Source organism: Hemicordylus capensis, chromosome 3 (genome assembly GCF_027244095.1).
Source record: "Hemicordylus capensis ecotype Gifberg chromosome 3, rHemCap1.1.pri, whole genome shotgun sequence".
NCBI classification, from domain to species: Eukaryota; Metazoa; Chordata; class Lepidosauria; order Squamata; family Cordylidae; genus Hemicordylus; species Hemicordylus capensis.
This window is the reverse complement of record NC_069659.1, coordinates 359,326,021-359,350,078: the sequence shown is the minus strand read 5'-3', so window position 1 is coordinate 359,350,078 and position 24,058 is coordinate 359,326,021. Positions and strand designations below refer to the sequence as shown.

At 51.0% G+C, this 24,058-nt stretch overlaps 1 protein-coding gene across 15 annotated transcripts in view; it reads right to left on the bottom strand.

The window, feature by feature from the left end:
• The window catches only part of DLG1 (discs large MAGUK scaffold protein 1), a 190,919-nt gene that overhangs the window by 38,106 nt on the left and 128,755 nt on the right, over positions 1–24,058 (bottom strand). For all 15 annotated transcript variants that reach the window (XR_008318320.1, XM_053304405.1, XM_053304408.1 and 12 more), the window contains 3 exons: positions 17,042–17,186; positions 7,540–7,666; positions 4,489–4,645 (listed from right to left, as the gene is read on the bottom strand). Coding sequence is in view for 14 of the 15 variants with exons in the window: in XM_053304405.1 (XP_053160380.1) it covers positions 4,489–4,645; positions 7,540–7,666; positions 17,042–17,186 (429 nt within the window). In the remaining variant the exon portion in view is untranslated. The remainder of the gene's footprint in view (positions 1–4,488; positions 4,646–7,539; positions 7,667–17,041; positions 17,187–24,058) is intronic.

The window sequence follows — 24,058 nt, the reverse complement described above, 5'->3', positions numbered from 1 at the left end:
ACATCCGTTCCAGGCAAATTGATGGAAAGCATCCTCAAGGATAAAATTGTAAAGCACCTAGAAGAACAGGCCCTGCTCGGAGTGAGCCAGCATGGCTTCCGCAAAGGTAAATCTTGCCTCATCAACCTTTTGGACTTCTTTGAGAGTGTCAACAAGTGTGTGGATCAAGGTGATCCAGTTGACATAGTCTACCTAGACTTCCAAAAAGCTTTTGACAAAGTTCCTCATCAAAGGCTCCTGAGGAAACTTAGCTGTCATGGGATAAAGGGACAAGTACATGTGTGGATTGCTAACTGGTTGAAAGACAGGGAACAGAGGGTAGGTATAAATGGAGAGTTTTCACAATGGAGGGAAGTAAGAAGTGGGGTCCCCCAGGGATCTGTACTGGGACCGGTGCTTTTTAATGTATTCATAAATGATCTAGAAGCAGGGGTAAGCAGCGACGTGGCCAAATTTGCAGATGATACCAAACTCTTCCGGGTAGTGAAATCTCAAACGGATTGTGAGCAGCTCCAAAAGGATCTCTCCAACCTGGGGGAGTGGGCGACAAAATGGCAAATGCAGTTCAATGTTAGCAAGTGTAAAGTGATGCACATTGGGACGAAAAACCCCAACTTCAAGTATATGCTGATGGGATCCGAGCTATCGGTGACGGACCAGGAGAGGGATCTTGGGGTTGTGGTTGACAGCTCGTTGAAAGTGTCGACTCAATGTGCGGCAGCTGTGAAAAAGGCAAATTCCATGCTAGGGATCATTAGGAAGGGGATTGAAAATAAAACGGCTAATATTATAATGCCCTTATACAAAACTATGGTGCGACCACACTTAGAGTACTGCATACAGTTCTGGTCACCACATCTTAAAAAGGACATTGTTGAACTGGAGAAGGTACAGAAAAGGGCAACCAAGATGATCAGGGGACTAGAGCACCTTTCCTATGAGGCAAGACTACAACACCTGGGGCTTTTTAGTTTAGAAAAAAGACGACTGCGGGGAGACATGATAGAGGTCTATAAAATCATGCATGGTGTGGAGAAGGTGGAGAGAGAGAGAGTTTCTTTTCCCTCTCACACAACACTAGAACCAGGGGTCACTCCATGAAATTGATTGCCAGAAGGTCTAGGACCAACAAACTGAAGTACTTTTTCACACAACGCGTGATCCACTTGTGGAACGCTCTGCCTCAGGATGTGGTGACAGCCAACAACCTGGATGGCTTTAAGAGGGGTTTGGATGACTTCATGGAGCAGAGGTCTATTAATGGCTACTAGTCGGAGGGCTGTAGGCCACCTCCTGCCTCAAGGGTAGGGTGCCTCTGAGTACCAGTTGCAGGGGAGTAATGGCAGGTGAGAGGGCATGCCCTCAACTCCTGACTGTAGGCTCCCAATGGCATCTGGTGGGCCACTGTGCGAAACAGGATGCTGGACTAGATGGGCCTTGGGCCTGATCTAGCAGGGCTGTTCTTATGTTCTCTTCCAGTGGAGCTGAGCAACCCAACCAGGCTCTTCCAATGGAAGGTGCCCAGGCCATGTGGGCAAGGGCTGACATCCTGGGCTCCACAGAACAGGGAGGCAGACTCTCAGTCCACTGCCCGGGGGGCGAGGGGAGACGTGTGTGATTCTGGCGAGTGACTTCTTTGATAGAGGGTGGTGTCAGGAAGGCTAAAGGTCAGACTGAGCTAAGGCTTGTGAGAGGCGCCCAAAACAAGAAGTGTCTGGAACAAGAGGAAGGTTGAGGAAGCAGCAGATCTGTTGCTGGGAGAAAATGGCAATATGGTGGTGTTCAGAGTCACCCTGATACCTGTCTTCTCCCATAAAGGGAAAGTGGCCCAACCAGGAAACAGCTGAACTAATGGAGAAAGGAGGGAGTTGAGCCTCAAGATAGGTTAGAAGGTGGTAAGAGAACACCTCGCTATTTTTCATGGACTTAGGTCTCCAGGGCCAGATGCATTACATCCCAGGGTACTGATGGAACTGGCAGAGATGTGATCTCAGGGCTTCTGCCTATGGCCTCTGAATCCTGCTGGAGACTGGGAGAGATGGTGGGAGATTCGAGATGAGCAAATGTTGTCTCTGTCTTCAAAAAGGGGAGAAAGGAGAGACCAGGAATCTCAACTTGATTGATGCCTGGCAAGATCTTAGATTATTATGGGTACATTTAGAAAAGAATGTGGCGATTAGTAGGAGCCAGTATGGATTAGTCAAGAACAAGTCATGCTAGACTAGTCTTGCCTTCTTTCCCACAGAGCTCCTAGTTCAACAGGTCCTGGCCACGCTGTGGACCTTAGTGTGTTTTGATTACAACAAAGCATGTGATCGAGTGTCTTGTTGACAAATTGCAGACTGGATTATACTACTGTTAGGTGCTTTCAAAGCATGAATGAAACTGAAGGTTGGGAGATTTTGGACCAACAAGAGGAAGTACTTTTTCACACAGCACACAATTAATCTATGGAATTCTTTGCATGGGATGTGGTGATGGCCACTAGCTTGGATGGATTTAAGAAGCACTTGGACAAATCCACGGAGGTCAGGTCTATCAATGGCTACTAGTTGGGTAGCTATAGGCCACCTTAAGCCTCAGAGGCACAGTGCCTCTCAATACCAGCTGCAGGGGAGCAACAGCTGGAGAAAGGGCATGGCCTTAGTTCTTGCCTGTGTGAAACAGGATTCATGTTCTGAATGCTCATTAATGGCTTCATTTCAACCTTGGAAGGAAGTGCCACGTGGGGGCGGAGGGGGGAGGCTCAGCCCTCAACTGCTCAACCTTCTCATCAGCGACTTTTCATAAGGAAAAAATTGTTAAGCCTATACAAGAACAGGCCTTGTTGAAGGAGAACCAGCCTGGCTTCTGCAAGGGAAAGTCTTGCCTCACTAACCTTGAGAGTGTCAACAGGCATGTGGATCAAGGTGACCTGGTCGACATAGTCTACCTGGACTTCCAAAAAGCTTTTGATAAAGTTCCCCCCCAAAGGCTCTTGAGCAAACTTAGCAGTCATGGAATAAGGGGGCAGGTTCATGTGTGGATCGGTAGGAATAAATGCACAGTTTTCACAACGGAGGGAGGTAGGAAATGGGGTCCCCCAGGGATGGGTACTGGGGCCAGTGCTCTTTAACTTGTTCATAAACGATCTAGAAGTTGGGGTGACCAGCAAAGTGGCCAAGTTTGCAGATGACAACACTAAACTATTTTGGGTAGTGAAATCCACAATGGATTGTGAGGAGCTCCAAAAAAATCTCTCCAAACTAGGGGACTGAGTGACGAAATGGCAAATGCGGTTCAATGTAAGCAAGTGTGAAGTGATGCACATGGAGGCAAAAAACACCAACTTCAAATATATGCTGATGGGATCTAAGCTGTCGGTGACTGGCCAGGAGAGGGATCTTGGGGTCTTGGTGGACAGCTCATTGCAAGTGTCGTCTCAGTGCGTGGCAGCTGTGAAAAAGGGAGCCAGCGTGGTGTAGTGGTTAGAGTGCTGGACTAGGACTGGGGAGACCTGAGTTCAAATCCCCATTCAGCCATGAGACTTGCTGGGTGACTCTGGGCCAGTCTCAGCCTAACCTTCTTCACAGGGTTGTTGTGAGGAGAAACCTAAGTGTGTAGCACACCACTCTGGGCTCCTTGGAGGAAGAGCGGGATATAAAATTGGGTAGGAAAAATCAGATGCACACATGGAGGCAGAAGTACCTGTAAGAAAGGCCCTTCTAGGTGACAAAATGGAAAAGAAGTTGAACATGAGCCGGAAAAAAGTGAAGGCCACCTTAGGCTGCGCTAACGGAGGCACCGTCTCCAGCTCCAGAGAAGAAAGCGGCCCCCTCCACGCGAAGCCCGTGTCCAGCTCTGGGCCCTGCCTTTTTGAAAGGACACTGACCAACCGGAACGGGCCCAGAGGAGGGCAGCAGCCAAGACGGCGAGCAGTCTGGGGGCCAGGCCTTGGGAGGGACAGCGGAAGGAGCAGCTTCTGCTGGGCATGTTGAGCCTGGAGGACAGCGAGGCTGAGCGGTCGAGTGGGCTGGAGTCAAACGGAAGCAGATCCAGGCTGCTCCACAACGGAGCACTCTGGGAGGCGGCTCCCAAAGAGAGGCTGGGCGGCCACCCGTCAGGGATGCTGCCGGAGACCCCTGCTCTGGGCTGCTGGGCTAGGAGACCCACAAGGGCCCTCCCCACTCCACCCTGCCGTGCGAGGGCTGGGCTGGCTCTGCTTCCAGCCCCTCCTTTTGGCCAGCATCATCCTCATAGCCTGCAGCACCTGAACGGAGACCCACACACATGAAGGCCGCTCACACGATTATCAGAAAGAGGGTCAGACCAGGAGGGCTTTCCCTCCCGCCTCCGGCCCAGCGGCCACCTGACTGGTGATGGCTGCTGGCACCTCCTAGCGGCCCTTTTCCCCTTGGGCTTGTCCTACCCAGCCACTGATCGTGTGAAGTGCTTGCCGGCCAGCTACACAGCGCTGCCTCACTCCAAATGGTGCAACCAGCTTCCTACCGAAATGATACGGTCTCCTTTCCTGAGCTCGCCGCTTAGATCTGCAGGCCCTCCGGCAAGGATGAAAGAGACAAAAATCCCTTCTCCGTCTTCACCTCCGACGATGTTGAAGCCGAGCCCGGTGGATCCGCGATGGAGCAGCAGCTTCCGCGGCTCCCTGAGAGGAAGGAGGAGGAGAAAGAGGCCGGGCATCAGGCCTCCGCCTGCGAGCCAGCCATGATGAAGACGCATGACAGGAAGCTGGACCCCACAGACTCTCATCTCAGGAGGCCAGGAAAGGGAAAGCGACACTCGGGGGGGGGGGGGGGACCAGCATTCTGAGGACGCCAGTCGTGAAGAGCCACCGTGCGTCAACGGGCGGCCATCTCCGTGGAAGAGGCAGGTCAACACCTTGAACCCCAGCCCCCACTCCCCCCATGGAACACGTGCCACAATGGCCAGCTCCCTTCAGCCCTTCACAGCATGGCTGACACGCCTGCCACAGCCCCACACTCTGGCTGTGCTCTGATCCACGGGCAGCCAGCAGGAACCCCCGGACCGCTCTTCCATCAGGGCTTCTGCTCCGGAAAGATCCCCGCTTGTCTTCATCAGCCCACTTCCCAAGAAAACACTCCCCCTCTTTTGCCTCTCTGCTCACCAGCCAGACGGCTCTGAGCTTTTGTCCAAGAAGGAAGACCCTCTCCGGGCCACCCTCCTCCTCTGCTCGTGACCTCAAAGCTACAGGGCGCTTTTTGGCCAAGACGAGAGGCTTCCTCCGGCTGGGGCACTGCCTGGTGGAACCACTCAGAGGAGGAGCCCTTGGCTGCAGCCGCCCGCTCCCTGCATGCTCCCTCCCCTGGCAGCCTGGCTGGATCCCTCCCTCAACAGACTCCAGTTGAAAGCAGACGCCTCCTGTTCAATCCTAGCCACCCACTGAAGCAGAGGCCTGCTCAGGCCGGGCTGCAGCTCAGGGCTACAAGCCCCTGCCTGGCCTGCAGAAAGCCCGCCCCCCCCGCCCGGCTCCATCTCTGGCGGCAGCACCTCCAGGCAGGGCTGGGAGAGACCCCGGGAGGGCTGCTGCCAGCCAGAGCAGACAGTTCTGAGCTAGCTGGACCAAGGGCCTCACTTGGCAGAGCAGAGCTTCCTCGGAGCCAAGGCCCATCTGGTCCAGCAGCCTGTTAGATGCCCCAGTGGGGAGCCCCGAAGAGGGAGGGGCAGGATGGGAACTGGCGCTCGTCCACGGTTGCTTCCCAGGCAGCAACTGGCACTTAGCCGCCGCCTCCTGCTTCTCCAAGGGAGTCGCCATGACCAGTCCCCAGTGAGTGGCTTGAATCTGTCCAACCCCCTTGGAAGCTGGTGGCCACCATGGCCTCTTACGCCTGGGACAAGATACTATCATCTCTAGAGCACATCCAAAAATTAAAAATTAACACATCACTGGAGCCAGCTGGCATCCAACTGAGAATTCTTAAAGAACTGAAATGTGAATTTGCTGGGGTTTTTTAAGCAGGAATATGTAACTTGTCTTTAAAAGTGGGCTCTGTGCAAAGGTGTGGAAGGTAGCTCACAAACTGCCGTTAAAAAGTATCCACCAGTGGGGATTCGGGAAATTACAGGCTAGTCCGTGTAATTTCTATTCCAAATAAATTGATGGACAGCATAATTAAAGATAAAATGATGAACAGGATGAAACAGATGAACAGGCCTTGCTGAAGGAGAACCAGCATGGCTTCCGGAGGGAAGTAAGAAATGGAGTTCCCCAAGGATCTGCATTAGGACCGGTGCTTTTTAATTTGTTCATAAATGAACTGGAGCTAGGGATAAGCTGCAAAGCATCCATGTCTGCAGAGGACGTCACACTGTTTAGGGTGGTGAAAACCAAAGCAGTTGGCAAAGAGCTCCAAACTCTCTTTGCACACTGGGTGACTGGGCAACAAAACGGCAGTTGTGCTTCAATGTAAATGAGTGTAGAGGGATGCCCACTGGAGCACAAAATCCCAACTTCGCATACAGGCTGATGGGGTCCGAGTTGGCAGTGACCAACCAGGAGAGAGATCTTGTGGTCATGGTGGACAGCTCAGTGACAACACCGAGCCAGCATGCAGTAACTGAAAGACAAATTCTGTGCTAGGGTCATTAGGAAATGGATCGAAAAAAGGACTTCTGATAGGACAATGTCTTGATACAAATCTAGGACGCAGCCACATCTGGAATCCTGTGTACAGTTCTGGTTGCTGCTTCAGTCTATAGAGCTGGAAAACAGGCAGAAGTGGCCAACCAAAAGGATCTTGAGTTGGAAGCTTTCTTACAAGGAAAGGCTACCATGATTGGGGCTTTTTAGGTTACAAAAAAGGCGCTTAAACGGAGATATAATAAAGGCGTATAACATTATTCAGGGTGTGAAAAGAGTGGACAGAGACATTTCCCTCCCTCTCTTACAACACTAGAACCAGTGATCATTCCATGAAACTGATCGCTAGGAAATGTAGGAGGGGCAAAATCGTTCACACAGTGTATAATCTGTCAAATTTGTTGCCACAGAATGTGGTGGACACCAACTTGCCTCTGCAGGATGCCTCTGAATCTATGGGGTCTGCCTTTATCTTGTGGGTCACTGTGTGGAACAGGATGCTGGATTGGACAGACCTTGGGCCTAAGCTAGGAAGCCTCTTACGTATGTTCTTATGTGCTCCTTCCCTGAGAAAGGAGTTCAGGCAAGCGTATCTGCCCTGTATCTTCTGAAGTGAAAACAGAAGCAAAGAATTCCTTCAGCTTCTCTCTATCCCCATCTCTATGGGCATCCCTTTCATTCCCTCGTCACATCCCTGGCAGGCCTCTCCCTCTCTGATGCATTTAAAGAAGTCTCAGATCCTTCTCCAAAGGTTCCAGACAAGGCACCTACAGCCAAGCAGCACGTGGGGGTCACTGTTTCTTCCTGCAGGCTTAGGGGTTCCTTCCGTGCCGCTCTGGCCGGCCCATCTTGCAGGCTGCCCCACCGTCTCCTGTCAAGGTTTCTGGCCCGCCTGGCGAGGCGCCACAAGACTCTGCACTGCACAGAGCACTGCTCCCTACCTGGTGAGCTCATCGTCTCCAAGCATCCCCTTGGGAATAGGAGAATACCTCCCCGGTGACGCTGGTGGCAAGGACTGTCCCAAGTAGGTCGGCGGACTGATGTGGTTATCAACAGGCTGAGAATAAGCTGGAAGGGAGAGAGAGGAATATGGTGAGCTCTGTGCAAAGGTCACATTCTTCTCAGACACTGACAGGCCTGCCTGTAACTTATGGGTACATCAGAACTTGGGCAGATTTCTATGCTGAAGCATCCTTTCTTGCTTTCAACTATGCAGAGGTCTTCTGCCCACCTCTTACTTCTTCCCAGCCAAACCATGTCAAGCTATTTGCTAATGTCTGGCTCATGATATTCCTCACCCCAGCATTTAGCAAGCCAACTCCCCCACCCCAACTACACCTTCCTTCCTTCCAGACTGCTCAGGAGTCGTTCCCTTGCATGACTCTTTGGACAGGCCATGACTGCGGATGTGGGTCTGGTATCCCAAATGGCCCATCCTTCTCCGGTGTTCTTCAAGTTACAGTCATACATAAGGATCACCAAATACTCCAAAGTAAGAGTCTCTCACACAGACCAGCAGGTTGCTTACCTGTAACTCTAGTTCTTCTAGTGGCCACCTATGAGTTCATAGTCCTGTTGGGAACCTTCTGGAGCTCTTGCTCCCTGCTGTAGTTTCAGCAAGGCCTCTGCAGTGCAGCAACTGGTTCCCCCCAGCTGGAAGGTCTGCCGACCTAAAAGAGACTCCAGCAGGGAGGAAGGGTGGGTGTGTGAACTCGCAGGGGGCCACTAGAAGAAACCATGATACAGGGAAGCAACCGGATGGTCTTCTTTGTCATGTTCTCTGGGGTTCACACTGATGGGTGGAGAGAAGGCAGTCGCTGCAAGGGAGAGCTGATCACCTTTCTGCCAAAAGCTGCATCTTGACGAGACCTCACGTCTGGCACACTGTGTGTGACGAAAGCAGTGGGGCTGTGCCCTGTGGCTGAGCGCTTCTGTCGAAGGCAGGGGAGGTCGCCACAGCTCTCAGGGGAGTGGAGCCCAGTTAGGAGTTGGTGGAGGCCTGAGGGTGAGTTGGTGGGTGCTAACTATCCATCGGGATCGGAACAGGGCGGAGAAGGCGGTGGAGAAGGCTGCTGTCCCAGGGTGTGGCTTGCATATGTAACGAAAAAGAAGCTGCCTTTTCTGACTGCTGCAGTGAGTTGTGCATAGACTGCTACCTCATGCCTCATGTCTAGAGTGCATAGGGATCTCTCTGCCTGGGAGGCCGGGTGGGGAAAGAACATCCCACAAGAGCAAGCATTCGGGAGTGGTGGAAGGATGAACTTTGGTGAGAAGTTGATATCTGGATGACATCCAGCTTATTGTGGTGGAAGACCAGATATGGAGATCAATTTGGAGTGCCCACAGTTTGGGCAGAGGCGATGGCCACCAAAATGACCGCCTCCCAGGTGAGTAGGCACAAGTCACAGGTGGCAAGTGGTTCTAAACACTTGTGCACCAGTTGAATAAGTACCAAAGGTGAGTCCCCTGGGGGTGATGCAAGTGAGAGGAGAGTTGGTCTTGTTATGGTCGCAAGCATGAACGGTCCCCTTTGCTAAACAGGGTCTGCCCTAGTTCACATCTGAATGCGAGACTACATGTGTGAGCACTGTAAGGTGTTCTCCTTAGGGCAGGGGTTCTTGACCTTGGGCTCCCAGATGTTGTTGGACTAGAACTCTCTTCATCCCCAGCCACAATGGCTTTTAGCTTTTTAGTTGTAATGAAGGAACATCTGGGAACCCAAGGTCAAGAACCCCTGCCTTAGGGGATGGAGGCCACTCTGGGAAGAGCATCTGCATAGTTGCAGGCAGAAGGTCCCAAGTTCCCTCCTGGCAGCATCTCCAAGATAGAGATGCTGGAATGGAAAGACTCCTGCCTGCAGCCTTGGAGAAGCCGCTGCCAGTCTGGGTAGACAATACTGAGCTAGATGGACCACGGGTCTGACTCGGTAGAAGGCAGCTTCCTATGTGCATCTGGGTAGAGGCGGGAGAGTGGTGAAGGAAAATCCCACTATCCCTTTTCACCTAGCTGTGCTGCTTTAACAGATTCGAAAGGTCACATGCGGCTGTACTTGGCTGTTCTAGGGCCCCTTTCCTGTTGACCGTACTTTGCCCTGTCAGTCTAAAGATAGGTATAGTTAGAACTGTCTGACTAGAGACACTCACAGCAAAAGCTGGTTGGTGCATTATGGCTAGCCTTGCACTTTTTGATTGGTTTACTTTGGGGTGTGCTCACTTTCCTGGAAAGGAGCCACCGAGCATGCAGTGCAAAATAAATGCTTGGACCTGATGGACGGTGTGGGCTCATCAAATGAACCCATAATTCCTTCCCCCCCCCAAAAAACCGAACCCATAATTCCAATAATTTCTCCATCAATTTGGTGTCAGGGGTGGGATGAGACAGAAATCTGGAGATGCACTTCAGCATTAAGCGTCATTTTCACCGTCCGTGGTGCGTCCAACCTCGAGCACTGCCTTTATTGCTTTAAAACAGGTGAGAGACAGTTCAAATTTAGAACACCTGGGAAAGGGTGGACAGTGTGAATGCCAGTGTATTAACTCCTCTTTAGGGTTAGGGTTATGTCCTTTATGTCCGTTCCATGCCACCCAGGGCTACCCGTAGCACTAGGTTGTTTGGTATGCCTCAGTACATGTATGCCTGGATAAACCATTGACCAGGGCTACCCGTGTGCTTATCTCAAGCCTCCACCACCTGCACCTGCCCATTCCCGTCCCCCAGCAGGTTGCTGCGGCTGTCATGGATGCCCAGTCCCTGGAAGGTCCCGCTTCGGTGACCCGCACTAAGACTAAGTCACATGAGACAGCTTCTGGCCAGCATCTAACATCATCCACTGCCACCGCGGTGCTTAGCAAGGAAAGAGGAAATGAAGAGTAATTAGCAGCCCCGACGTCTTGGCCGCCATTCAAGGGTGTCACCCCGGCAGCCTTGTGTAAGGCCCTACGGCCAGACCTAGCTGCCATCAACATTCTGCAGGGTACGCCAACCAGAAGGGGACAGTGATATGAACAGTTTGGGATTTCCGGGCCTAGTTGCCTTGTTTTAAGTCAAGTGCACTGACTTGAATTTCTCTGTCGAGTCCTTTGAGGAAATGCTTCACCATTGGATCCAGATTCTAGCCTGGGCCAAATGGTCATATTAACCGTTTCTCGGAAGTGACAATGGTCATATGAACCCTCAGAGAAGAAATGGAAAGTCCCAAGGTCTTTAAATGGAACAGGCAAGAGAGAATGTGTTGTACTGAAGGCGAGTGTGGGTCCAGACCCTGTTTCTCAGAGAAAATTGTGAAATGCTTCCATTTACTATGGTATGTCTTTCTGGTAGTGATGCTCCCAATACGTTCAAAAGGTGTGGCTCAGGGATGGAAGAAGGAGCCAGGCTTTGAGACATAGGCAACTAATGTCTGGGTGAAGTGCCTCGTGACACTGGGAGAGCAGGGGTGGATTGTGAGGGAAGCAGTACCATCCGCTTGTTGCCAGTCTGAGGAGGATTGGAAGCCAGTGTCTCCTGGGCTACCAGGATGCCTGCTGCCCACTGTAGCTAGGTTTTCTGAAGTGCCCAGGGTAGAAGAGGTACTGGGGGAAACATGGAGAGGAAGTGATGGCCCCAGTGGCAGGTGAAGGCATCCCCTAGGGAATTTCTGCCCTGTCCCATTTTGGTGCAGAAGAGGGGATGTTGATGGTTGAGAGAGGAGGCAAACAGGTCGATTGTTGGGGGTGTTTCAGGGATGGAAGCGATTGTAGAAGCAGCTTATGTTCTGTTTTCATTTGTGGGGAACTGTTGGCATTCTGTGGAGGCATCTGCCTGGGTATTGTTTTGACCCTGGATATGCGTTACTGATAGTTCTATGCCGTGAGCAATTGCCCATTCCCAAATCTGGAGAGCGAGGACCAGGAATGATCTGGAGCCCATCCCACCTTCTCAGTTCCAGTAGGCTTTTGTGGGGGTATTGTCAGTATGAATGCCCCCGAGTGCCTTGTAGACTGGTCAGAATTTGAGGTAACTAACGTTATGCATTGCCTCAGAGCAGGACCAATGCCCACTAATCCGATATTAGAGAAGTGGGCTCCTAAACCAAATTCTGATGCGTCGGTCATGATTATCTGAAGGGGAAGTTGAGGGGTGTTCCCCTGGCCAGGTTGTCATGGCATATCCAGCATCTGAGGGATCTGCAAACAGATGTGGGGAGAAGATGTTTCTACTGGGGGTCTCTCTGAGGGTTGGTTGAGGAACCATAGTTGAATTGCCCTCATGTAGAGTCTGGCATGGGGCAGTACAGATGTGGTAGAGGCCATCAACCTTTGTATAGCCCATGTGGTCTGCATGAGATGCCTGCAGAGTTGAGATGTGATGTCGCAAATTCAGTCCTGTGGAAGGTAGCCCGATCCTCCCCTCGAGCTCCTAAAGTCTGTAAGGTCTGTGGTGGCGATCCTCAAAGAAACGTAGCTCACGATATCTAGTTCTCTCCTGTAGGTTGCATCATGTCCAGGAAATAATCTAAGAAGCCTTTGGGGTCCTTGTTGCGGCTCCAGTGATGGATCTGGTGGAGGGCTTGGGGCCAAGGGAGCCAGAGACATCTGGCAGCTTGATGTCCATGATATGTATGGAATTTCTATGTCCTCTTCTTCACTATTCAATACAGAGGGGTTATGGCGGTGTGGTGGGCAGGTTTGGAGGTGGGTTGACCATCAAGGCTGCAGGTGGCTGTTTCAGCGGCTCCATAAGCTTTTCTTTTCTTTGGCGTGTTAGGCAAAGTCTAGCCTGCTGGTAGCTGGGTGCTTGTTGAACATGCAGTAGATGATGTCATAATCAAAACAGCTTTTCTTTTCCTTAGTAGTATCCAAGGGTGAAGGCTTGCTTGCAGCTGGCAAAACTGGTGAGGAGCTGAGGTTTGGAGAGTTCACCAGTCGCTGGCCTAGATGAAGTGGGGAGTGGGGTTCACCCAGGCGGAGCTGAGGTTAGAGCCACCGCGATCTGTTGACCGGAGCCAAGTTCGGGATCCCCCAACTGGGTAGGATCCCTGTTTTGGTCGTGTGCACGACATTTTCTGTGGTGCTGAAAAGACTCTTTCCCAAAGAAGGGGTGCAACCCTAGGGCATTTTAATGCACTTAGGCAGTGTGGGCCAGAGTCTACCCTGTGGGCCTCGCTGAGGCAAAGCAAGCAGTGGAAGTGCCTGTCCGTGGACAGGAGTTTGGCCCAGAAACAGGAGCACTGCTGGAGGGTGACCTTTTCACTCGACATGCAAGGCTGCTTGCTGGGAGAGATTCTGAGAGAACAATATGGAAGCAAAGGAGCAGGGGAGGTTGCATGGTTGGTTGGGTGGGGACTAGAAGCAACAAAAAGACTGAAACGACGGGAGAAACGAAACAGGGTTTTCTTTTTTTCATTTAAAGCCAAAGTCAGCACATTGAAGTCAGAGCTACTGATCCAACGGTGGACAACAAAGATCTGAGAGAAAACTAGTGGCTACACCACAGAGGGGAGGAGCTCCCAACAAAATTACAGCAGGAACAAGAACTCTAGAAAGTTCACAAGAGGGCTTCCATATATGCAGGACAGCCCATTGATGTGAACCACAGGAGGAGAGCTGGTCTTGTGGTAGCAAGCATGAATTGTCCCCTTTGCTAAGCAGGGTCTGCTCTGGTCTGAATTTGAATAGGAGACTACATGTGAGCACTGTAAGATGTTCCCCTCAGGGGATGGAGCCGCTCTGGGAAGTGCACCTGCATGCAGAAGGTTCCAAGTTCCCTCCCTGGCAGCATCTACAGATAGGGCTGAGAGAGTCTCCTGCTTGCAACCTTGGAGAAGCCTCTGACAGTCTGTGAAGACAATGCTGAGCTAGGTGGACCAAGGATCTGATTTAGCAGAAGGCCGCTTCCGGTGTTCCTATGATGAGAACCCTGGCGTTTCACAACAAAAGTAAGCTCAAGGAAACATTCTGGTTGACACACATGGTCCAATAGAAGCAGAAGCTATTTTAGTTTTCCCCCAAACTTTAAACTTGCTTCTCTCTTTTCCCTTTGTTTCCCTTCAGAAACAAAGTGAGTGAGTTTTACTTAGGCAGTGTGGGCAAAATAGTCTTAAATAAACCAACTGCCAATTCTTCAGCCATCTAGAGAGGTCTCCTTTATTTGCCAGCTCCATTCTCATAGTTACTCATTCTGGAAAATTATCACCTTTCAGATCTTTTTTAGCGGATTAAAGCCTTTGTCTCAAAGCACGCTCACATGAGGGAAAGAAATGCTGACTTATCTCTGCTTGAGCTGCCTGGCTAGGCTTCTCCTAAAACTATTCTATATCCCCAGTAAGTTTAAAATGCTGCCGCCACCCCTCTTATCGACAGAGCTTGAACCTCCCTAGGCTTGGGGTGGAATCCCAGAGATAACTCTCTTTATTTTGCTCTTGGGCAAGTACAAAAATTTTCCATGTGCAAGCTGCATGTAGTGAGAAAACTGATAGCTGCTGACCATTTGAGAATGTGGATGCACCAGAGAACTCCCCGCTTCGCCCCTGCTTTCCCTGATTTAAAAACCAACTTGGAGAGGCTTGTAAAAAGAAACGAACTAAAAAAGCAGTTTTATTCAATTTCTATAGACTGCTTTCATCTGAGGCTTTCTCAGCTTTAAATACAGTTTAAATACTTATTAGGTTACAAAAACAGGTTGTCTTAATGCACGCTTAAATGTTTATAGATGCTTTTGCAACACCCTAGGTAGGATGGGCGAAAGCTAGTGTTTCTTACTTTAATTAAGTTACAGATAAACTATAATAGACAAGTATCAGGAATATGCAAAAGCACACACACCAAAGAAATATAAGTTTCTAATGCAAAGGCTGACTAAAACTTTCCCCTAAATTAATCTCTCTGAAGCCAAAACCCAGGCTTCCTTTCCTTAAACTCTCCAAACTCAGGATGAGAATTCAAGCTTCCTGCAATCCTTTCTTTTTAAGGACCCTCAGAGTTATTTCATGAGAGAAACATCCATGCTGGCTTCAACCATGAGGGAGCAAAACTCCATTGCCCTTCACTAAGCCTTTCTGCACCCACTTCTCTCCAACAAAGACTGTCCTTCTTTCTCCCAGAATTCCCAGTAACCGCTGTCTAGGTTCCACCCACTTGGTATACTGATTGGCTGCCTGGGAGTTCACCAGCCTGTCAGCTGAGACAAGGATTCACTCCCTGTTAACTCTTTATTTATTTATTTATTTATTTATTTTTGCATTTATATACCGCCTTTCGTTAAAAAGATAACCCCAAGGCGCTTTAGGGGGAGGGGAGGCTGATCACTACATCTTTGAAATACAAAAACATCGTAATGGATTAAGCAGCAAAGCAACTCCAGATATCCTCTCTCCCGGCAAATGTTGTTACTTATTTTGCTTGTTACTTATTTTACATGCATCATTTATCAACTATATAAGACTTGAAAGTGGTTTTTGTGCCTGTCAGTAGAAACAGTTATTTTCTTGCTTCTTCTTTTGCTGTTCCCAGATGTCCACTCCACTTATTTTTCCAACATGATAATCTTTTCCTACTCAGATCCACAGCCCAGTAATCCCTGGCACTGAGTCTATGAAGATAATATTTTCTACAAGTTCTATTACGTCAAAACAGCTTCATGGTACTGAAAATAAGATGTCCTATTTGCAAGTAGCAATTAAATAAAAAAGCAGCCTATACTGTATCTCCCCGTGAACACAAGGATAATCCACTATATTATGCCACATCAACATTCTGAAGACCACCTATTGATCTTGGGGAAGATGACTTAAAAGGAAGTCGCAATTTGTATGCTTCCGTGCTGTCAGTAGTAGTTGTGGGCCCTTCTCCAACCCAGAGTCTGTCACTCCTCCTCTTGGGGGTATTTTGGACCTGGACAAAAGGAAGGGAACCAGAGTGCCTGTGCCCAATGCAACTGACCTGGGGAACGAATGTCGGGCCCCCGAGACAAGGAAAAATGCAGTCTCGGCCAGCTCTTTTGACACACAGAGGTCTGCATGCAAGCTGGTGGGGGATGGAAGAGAATGCAAAAAGAAGGATGACACAAGTGACTGGTGAAGAGAGGAGGAGGGGCACTCTGTGGGGCTATTCTATTGGGTGTGGGAAGTGGCTTGTGATTGAGGCTTCTTTGGGGGAGCCTGCGCTGTTTGGGGCTGGATCATCTGTCTGCAGTCATGTACTTAGCACATGGTGGAGGGGGTGGAGCTTGCTTGTGAGGTACGTCTTGATGAGTCACTGATCAGCTTGGAGGTGGAGCCACATTCTTAGCTGGGTGTGCTTCAGCCTAGGCCAGCTCTCAAGGCAGAGATCCCGGAGATACAAACAGGAGATTGTTATCAGGATTGCAAACAAGGTTCTTTGCCAGGGAATACAGTGGGGAAGTGTGTGAGCAAGTCCAGGTGCTCTAAGCAATAGGGACAGCAAGGGATGTGCCGTGGTGGCCTGCAGGGCACATGCTAGGCTTGTCTCCCTACCCCACAAGGTCGTATTCTTTCTGTGGCGGGGGGGAGATGAAAGGGCTTGAGGTCTGCCATTCTACACTGAGGCTTCTCAGGGAAGAGGAGGCGTGTTTAGACAAGGAAAAGAAACACTCTAGGAAAAGGCAGCAGAAAGGTCTCCATGGAGGATGAAGAAATCTCATGGAAAGAAGTGGGCACACGGATGCCCACAGGAGCAGGAGCACCAGGAGCCATTCTATGCCAGTGGAACTAAGCAACTAGCCCAGGCTCTTCAACAGGCCATCTGGACAAGGTTTGCCACTCCAGGTTCAAGGTTCCCCTTGAGGATGATTCTTCTTCGGTGGACGAAAAATAGCTGGGGGGAGGGTGCGGATCACGTGATCTAGGAATAGAGCGGAGGAGCCTAATACCATAGAGTGAGAGAGAAACGCTTGTGAGGTTTTCCAAATGTCTCTCCACGCAAGCACAAAGCCCATGTGTGTGAGATGGACAGAGACCACTAGCAGAAGAACTAGCAGTCCTCCACAGATGGGAGGAGATGCATGGTGGAGGACCCCTGTACAGTAGTACTTGAAGGTTATAAGGTGTTCAAAGGAATAGACCCAACAGAAAGGGAGGAGCTGCATTATAGGCAGAGGAGGCTTACATCTGCCCAGACCCCCAGGCACACGAGCATGGCAGCCTTTTCGGAAGTGTCTGAGAAAGAGGAAATGACACGGGAATAAAAACAATACCATTCTGGGAGTTTACTACAGACCACTATGGCCAAGGTGGTGGCCTAAATCTGATGGTCAAACTTCCAGTGAGGTAGGCTATAGCAGTAATGGAGACTTTCAACTGTTCTGACATTTACTCAAAGTCTATTTTTGCTAAGCATGGGATATCCAACAAAATTCTTGCATTGCCCAAAAGGTCATCTTTCAAAATGTTAATTTCCCCCCAAGATTTGTAAAAGAAGCAAAAAAGCAAGCACAAGTTAAACTTACAGTGGGTGACGTCTGGAGGGGCATAACTGTCATTCATGAACATGCTGGTTGGTTTGGCAACTTTCAGATAAACAGAGTCAGAGGTGTTTTTTAAGGCTGTCACTGCTTCTTCGTGTGTAACTTCTTCTAAGCAAACACTGTTGACCTAGAGGGGGAGAGAGGAACTCGGTCCTTAAATCTGAGAGAACGACTTCTTCACTATGAGCCTCACCGCCCACTGAGATCCTCCAGTGGTTTGTCTGCAGTTGCCACCAGCTCATCTGATGGCTACACAGGGACGGGCCTTCTCTGTTGCCACCCCGAGACTCTGGAATGCGCCACCCGCCCCTTCTCCTCTCAAACAACAGTGCAGCAGGCGTCTGGGACTGGCTAGTCTAGATGTTGGCCATGAAAATTTGTTCCATGAAATTGATTAGTAACCATGATGGACATCAATGCAATATTAGGCAACCTGGGGCAATTTCAAAGTTCTAATTATTTTTTTCAGGTGATTATCCCTAGAAAGTGTGTGAAAATATGTATATGTTTTATTGAGTACTTCAACAAAAACAATTTATTTCCACATAAAGCTTTGAATGTGTTTCAGTATAACATTTAAGCCACATTAAGTCTCTTTATGGGTTTTCCCCTCACTAATCAGATATTTCAGTTCAGCTATCCGACTGCTGGGAAAACTCTGAGATACAATGTGGGAAATTAATAAGATTTGTTTTTAAAAGCTAAATATATACGTCAAATAGCAGATCAGTCTTGTTAAGGCATCAGGAAAACCTGCACAGCAAATTTCTGAGATGAAATCTTATGCCAATGAGGAAAAATTACATGGGATTTCCCCCCCGAAAATTTTCCAGTTCAAAGTTTCTGGAGACCCCACATCTCTGGCTGGCAATGAAATTACAGAGAAGAAATCACACATGATGATGACGGCTTTGACGTAACGCATCATCCCAAGGCACACCAAAATCTGAGAGGCCCCAGCTAAGAGAGTGAGATGCCTCCCCCAAAGGGAACTGGTGCCTCAAGGAGCCTGCTGCAGAGGAGGAGGAGGAGGAGGAGGAGGAGGAGGAAGGCCTGCTCTGAGCACCCTGCAGAGAGACCGCGAGACAGCCTGCGTGCTCAGGCAGCCCCTCCACATGAGCTGGGGCTCACTGGTAGGGCAAGAAGCCTTCCCCAAGAGCACTTGGTTTGTTAAGCAGGGATGCCAGGAACGGGACCCAGGGCTTCAAACATGAAAACCACATGTCTCAAAGCCAAACATTCTTGGAGTCTAGACAGGGTGTGTGTGTGGACCCCCACGGAAAGCCTGGCACAGGCCTCCCGAGTCTGGGCACTGGGGATATTCAGGATGCTGGCAAGGCGAGCCAGGCCACTGGGGATATTCACAGGCCATTCCAGGGACATTCTAACTGGCATGGACCACCAGATCGGTCCACAGGCACGGCATGCAACACTGCCCACGCGGCACGTGCCTCAGCCCAAGGAGTCTGGCTGCACGGCCTTCTTGCTGGGCCCACGGAAACTAGCAGGCAATGACCCGCTGCTCTGGGACAGGGCACTGCGTGCCGGAGGGCAGCTGGGGGTGGCGTGTGTGCCTCACAGCTCAACAGCAAGGCTGAAGGGGAAGCTCCATCTAACAGCACACACTTTCCCAAACTGATCTGGTGATGCCCATATTCAAATGACCTTTTCCTCAGTATCTTCCACTGTCATCTACAGGATGTCTGGGGGATGTGAGGAAGCAAACGCTTGTCCTTTCCAGTGGCAACACATGTTTGTTCCTGGTTCAGCAGGAAGGAACAGCACGTGCAAGCCCAGGGCCGACAGACACGGAGGCCTGCACCGATCACCTTGGGGTCAAAAGCTCAGGCTTGGACAACTGAAGGGATCCCTTGGGGAGGAGCCACTCCTTGCTTCTGCATCGGGTCCATCATTCCTTATCAGGAGAGCTTGCTTTTTATTCCTCCTGCTGCTGCTGCTGCTGCTGTTATGCAACCCTAATCTCTTAAATCTCCTGCCATTTAATTATCTGGCCAACTGCCATTTCTTGTGAACAGACACAACCCTCTCCAATATGCTGGTCAAGGCTAAAACACAAGCCCAAACCAAGCCTGGGGTTGCACCTCTCCAGGCCAGTCTGGTCAGATCCTGGACAATCTGATCCCAAGGATGTCAGCACTAGATCCCACCCCCGTCCGCCGGGGCTTCCTTCAGAGTAGGTGGCACCTGCCCTTGAAGGTGGAAGGCCACTCAAGTCCGGTGGGAGGCCAGAGCCCCTGCATGAGTGAGCAGACTAATGAGAACCAAGCCTATCCTCATTCAAGCAGCAGGGGAAAAGAGGCGGCTAGTGAAAAGGCAAGCCGCTCTTCTCTGCCTTCCGGAAGGGTTGGCTGTATTTCCCCCACCTCTCTGGATGAGGAGCATCTTCCATGGATTGGAGCCTTTGAAATCAAGGATGGAGGCAATGGGGAGATTCCTCTCAGCCTCCAGGCACCCCACTTTCCTTGCCTGCTAGAGGCACAAGGTGAGAGCTGAGAGCAGCGGTTTCAAGGAGGGGTGGCCCCCCTCCTCGCGGATGTGTGTCTCTGGGGGGGGGAGGGGAGGGGAGGGGAGGGGAGGGGGAGGGGTATGGATGGTGGCGATGGCGGCAGGAGTTGTGCCAGAGCAGCGGAAGGGAGATCAGAAATCCGCACGGAGGCTCTCCCAGGGAGAAGCATCCCAAGGGGCAACAGCCCATCGGGTCTTGCGCTGCTCCTGAAGGCCGGCCCTGTGGACTGGAAGGCAGCAGTTGGCCAGGGCGGGATCTCCATTTCGCCAGTCAAGCTGGGCGGGTGTGGCAGGGGAGCAGACACATCCCCAGCTGCCTCTGCCTGGGCCGCCTTTGGTCCAGCAGCATCCAGACTCTCTGGGTGGATGGAGAGTGGCGGGGATCCCATCTCACTCCACCGGTCCCCTGCTCAGCGGCCACTTAATGTCAACTGGGTGTCCCTCTACTGCGGGGCTGTAGGGAGAGTGAGAGAGCTGCCCTCTTGTCTGGCAGAGATGCCCTCCGCAGTGGCACGGAGAACTTCCAAGCTGGCAGCTGTTCTGGGGGGCTTCAACATTCACATTCATTTTGCCAGGTGCAGCTCAGGTCTCCGTGGCAACCCACAGATGGTCTTAAATTGCATCTGGCAGGGCACACCCTTGATCTGGTCTGTTCAAGTTTGGAGGAAGATAACAGAGACCAAGGGAGTTTATTAGACTTCCTTTGGTGTGAACAGAAAATTACCTGCTTGGGTTTAGAGTTGCAGGGACTCCGAAACACGACAGGAGCGGGGGTGCCCCCCACCATTAGGACTAATGCTGAGTGGCTAATTCCAATGCCAATGGATTCTCAACTGGTCTGGGAGATGTGCCTGCTCGATCTGGCTGACAATCCGGACCAATCCCTGCTTGGCCTCTGGAATGGGGAGAGGACCTGGCCTGGATGCCCCCTTCCACTATTAGCATCCATGTGGCTTCTTAGTTTATAAAGGGGTTGGAGGCAATGAAGCAGGACAATGGCTTGCGTGCTGATGAGGGACACACGCCACCAGTCTGAGCAAACACAGGCTAGAGCCCCGTGTTCAGGACGTGCTCTCTGGAAGCGGCAGTAGCTAAGCACATATACCTTCCTGCCACCTACTGTGACTGAGAAGAGCCACCCCACAGAGCTGTTCTGAACAGTGAGAGGCCTGTTATACCTGCATTCACGAGGGCAAGCAGAGGAACTTGACACAGTGGAGTTGCTTGCAACTGGATAATGCGTGAGCTACAAACAAGACACGGGACGTTCCGAGAGTTTCTGCTTCTCTTGCTTTGATGGATAACTTTGCGCAACAAGATCCTTGGAGGGGAGGAGCCTACCTAATGCTCTTGAGTTGTGCCCACCTTAGCTGACCAGATGGGTCAGGGCTGGCAGTGGTGGTGACTGGGAAACGGATGGTAGAGAGATTAAACACCTTCCTGAGGAAGAATCAGACCCCACAGCCTTGAAGGAGGCTGAGGAAGTTCCCTCTAGGTGTGTCCCATTTCTAGCCTCTCATTTCTGGGCAAGGGTTTGGAAGACGTGGTGCTCAAATGCAGAGGCTCTTGGAAGAAGCTGGTTATCTAGATCTCTTCCAGGCTCGATTCCAGCCTTTGGAATAGACTGCCATGGTGGATAACAGATGCCCATCAGGTCCCCACTAGTTCCCCTAGATCTGTTAGCAGCATTCAGTCCCACTGACCATGGTAACCTTCCGAAATGGTGAGAAAGGGAAGCACCATTTTGCAGCTACTCCATTCATTTCTGGAGGACAGATCTCAGACAGTGGGGAGGAGATCTGGTCTTGTGGTAGCAAGCTTGAATTGCACTCTTTGCTAAACAGGTTCTGCCCTAGTTTGCATTTGAATGGGAGACTCCATGTGTGAGCACTGTTAAGATATTCCCCTCAGGAGGGGATGGAGCCGCTCTGGGAAGAGCAGAAGGTCCCCAGTTCCCTCCCTGGCAGCATCGCCAAGACAGGGCTGAGAGAGACTCCTGCCTGCCACCTGGGAGAAGCCACTGCCAGTCTGAGCAGACCATGCTGAACTAGATGGACCCAGGGCCTGACCCGGGAGAAGGCAGCTTCCTCTGTTCCAGAAGCGCATCTGCTCCATTCATAACATTCAGCCTGCACTGCACTGCAGAGTTGCCTTTTCTCCCCCATGCAGTTCAACATCTCCATGAGAGGCTGCTGGTGGCATCTGACATGAACTTTCTTCCCTCCGCCTCCGGCATGCCATCGGATCCCAGGGAGGCCAGTGAAAATGCTGAACCAGTGGCCAAGGTCCGCAGTGGAATGAAGGAGGGTCACCCAACTCGATTCAGACAAGACAGGAGAACGACACAACTGCACGCAGGGAAATTAAGGTAAAATAAGGAATGTCCGGGGAAACGTGTAAACAGAACAAACCGCTTCCTGTTCTGTTCACAGCTCTTTTGAAGCCCAGTAGTCCTGATGAAGTCCACCGTAGTGCAGATGACGAGAGGCGGAGGGGAAGGGGGAGGCGCAGCCGTGGTGGGGTGGGTTCCTACCAAAAACAAAACTCAGGGACAGAAGCTTGGTAGATTCCGACGTGGTCTCTGTGCATGTGCAAAGGCCACTGGTGTAAAAGGCAGAGACCATGTTGAAGACCTGCTAGACACACACGGTGCTGGTCATGAGCTACAAAGTCTGAACAGCTCTGGGCCTGGGCCAATCCTTCCGCATGAACCAAGACACAAAGATCTTCCTCTCGGGGCCCCCATCAAATGTGCAACTGAGGCGCATCTCACCAATGTGACTAAACTCCCCCGCCCCCAGGAGAGGTGCCTGCCTCCTTCACTGGTGGCTTTTGCCCAGCTGTGGCCTGTCCTGGAGAAGGCAGACCTGGCCACTGCCATGAAAGGTTTGGTCACACACATTCGGAATCTATGCTGGGTGCAGAAGTTTGCTGCTAGGGCACTGCGGGGACCCCTGCTCTTTGGGAAGCATCACTCCAGGATCATTCATTCTGCATTAGCTCCTAGCCCAATTGAAAATCCTGGTTATCTTTACAGTCCGAAAACATTTGGGAACCTAAGGGACACCTTCTCCTGCCTGGGCCTTCCTCCCACAGGTTCATTTCCTCATGGAAAGCTCGGCTACCAGGGTTTTGGCCACCTGTAGTCTGGCAGGTGTCCACTGGGAGCGGGGCCTGCTCAGTGCTGGCACCAGCCCTGTGAGATGCCCCCCCATGAGAGGCTTGCTTGACTCCCCTTCTTCAGGCACCGGAGACACAGCTTTGCAAACAAGGCTTCTGGACTGGCCGATGGTTCCGTGTATGCGGCAGACTGGATCTGGTGCTCTCATTTTGATGGTTCCTTGGCTCGGGCTTTTTGGCTGAGTGGCTGTTATTTTATTCTTTTTTCTGTAACCTGCCTTAGATTACATCTGCAAGAAAGGCAGGTATAAGCTTTCAAAAACAAAATCATGATGAACACTGTACAGGACTGCTTTGCTCCTCACGAATGGCGGAGGTCTTTGGGCAGCCAGCATGCAGTGAGTGGGAAAGGGCAAGATGGGCCCAGCGCGTGGAGCAGCTACAGGCTGCTTCCCTGTCACTTTGGCTCTTCTAGTGGCCACCTGTCCTTTTACACCAAGGAGCTATGCGCCTGCACAGAGACCTCGTGGGAACCTCACAAGCTCGATTTCTCCTGCTTTGGGCGGGAACCCGGCCCCAGCCGCTATATGTGGCTGCGTCACTCCACATCCCCTCAGTCACAGAGTCCAGCTTCAGCAGACCCCGCGGGGAGGGCATGCAAAAGGACAGATGGCCACTAGAAGAACCAAAGTGACAGGGAAGCAACCTGTAGTTCTTTGCTGTGGTCTCTGTCTTTTACACCAATGGGTGCATAACAAGCAAGCACCCAAGGAGGAGGGAAGAAACAGAAGCAACCTGTGAACTGCCAGAAGTATTTATTCCAGAAACAAGTACATCAACTGAAAAGTGATTGCAGGACACTCCTGCCAAATACAGCATCATTCCGTGCCCTGGCATCAATAGCATAATGACAGATGAGTGAGTGGGGCAAAGCCCAGGTAGCTGCCTGGCAGGTAGTGTCCAATGGGACCGCACGATCAAAGGCGACAGAGATCGCCACGGACCTAACTGAGTGCACCTTAACGGTTGCAGGCAACTGCTTATGAGCCAATTGACAGCAAAGCTCAATTGAGGAAACTACCCATCTAGATAGGGATTGGGCCAAAACTTGAAGACCCTTACGAGGCCCATCATAAAGAACAAACAAGGAAGGAGTTTTTCTCCACTCAGCAGACCTCTGTACATAGAAGGATAACGCCCTTCTAATGTCCAAACGATGCAACCTTCGCTCTGCATCCAAGGAAAGGTTTTGGAAAAACATAGGCAATGTGAGCAGGGACGAATGGTGAAACATAGACACCACCTTAGGAAGAAACTGGACATCCGGCCTGAGCACAACCTTGTCCTTGTGGA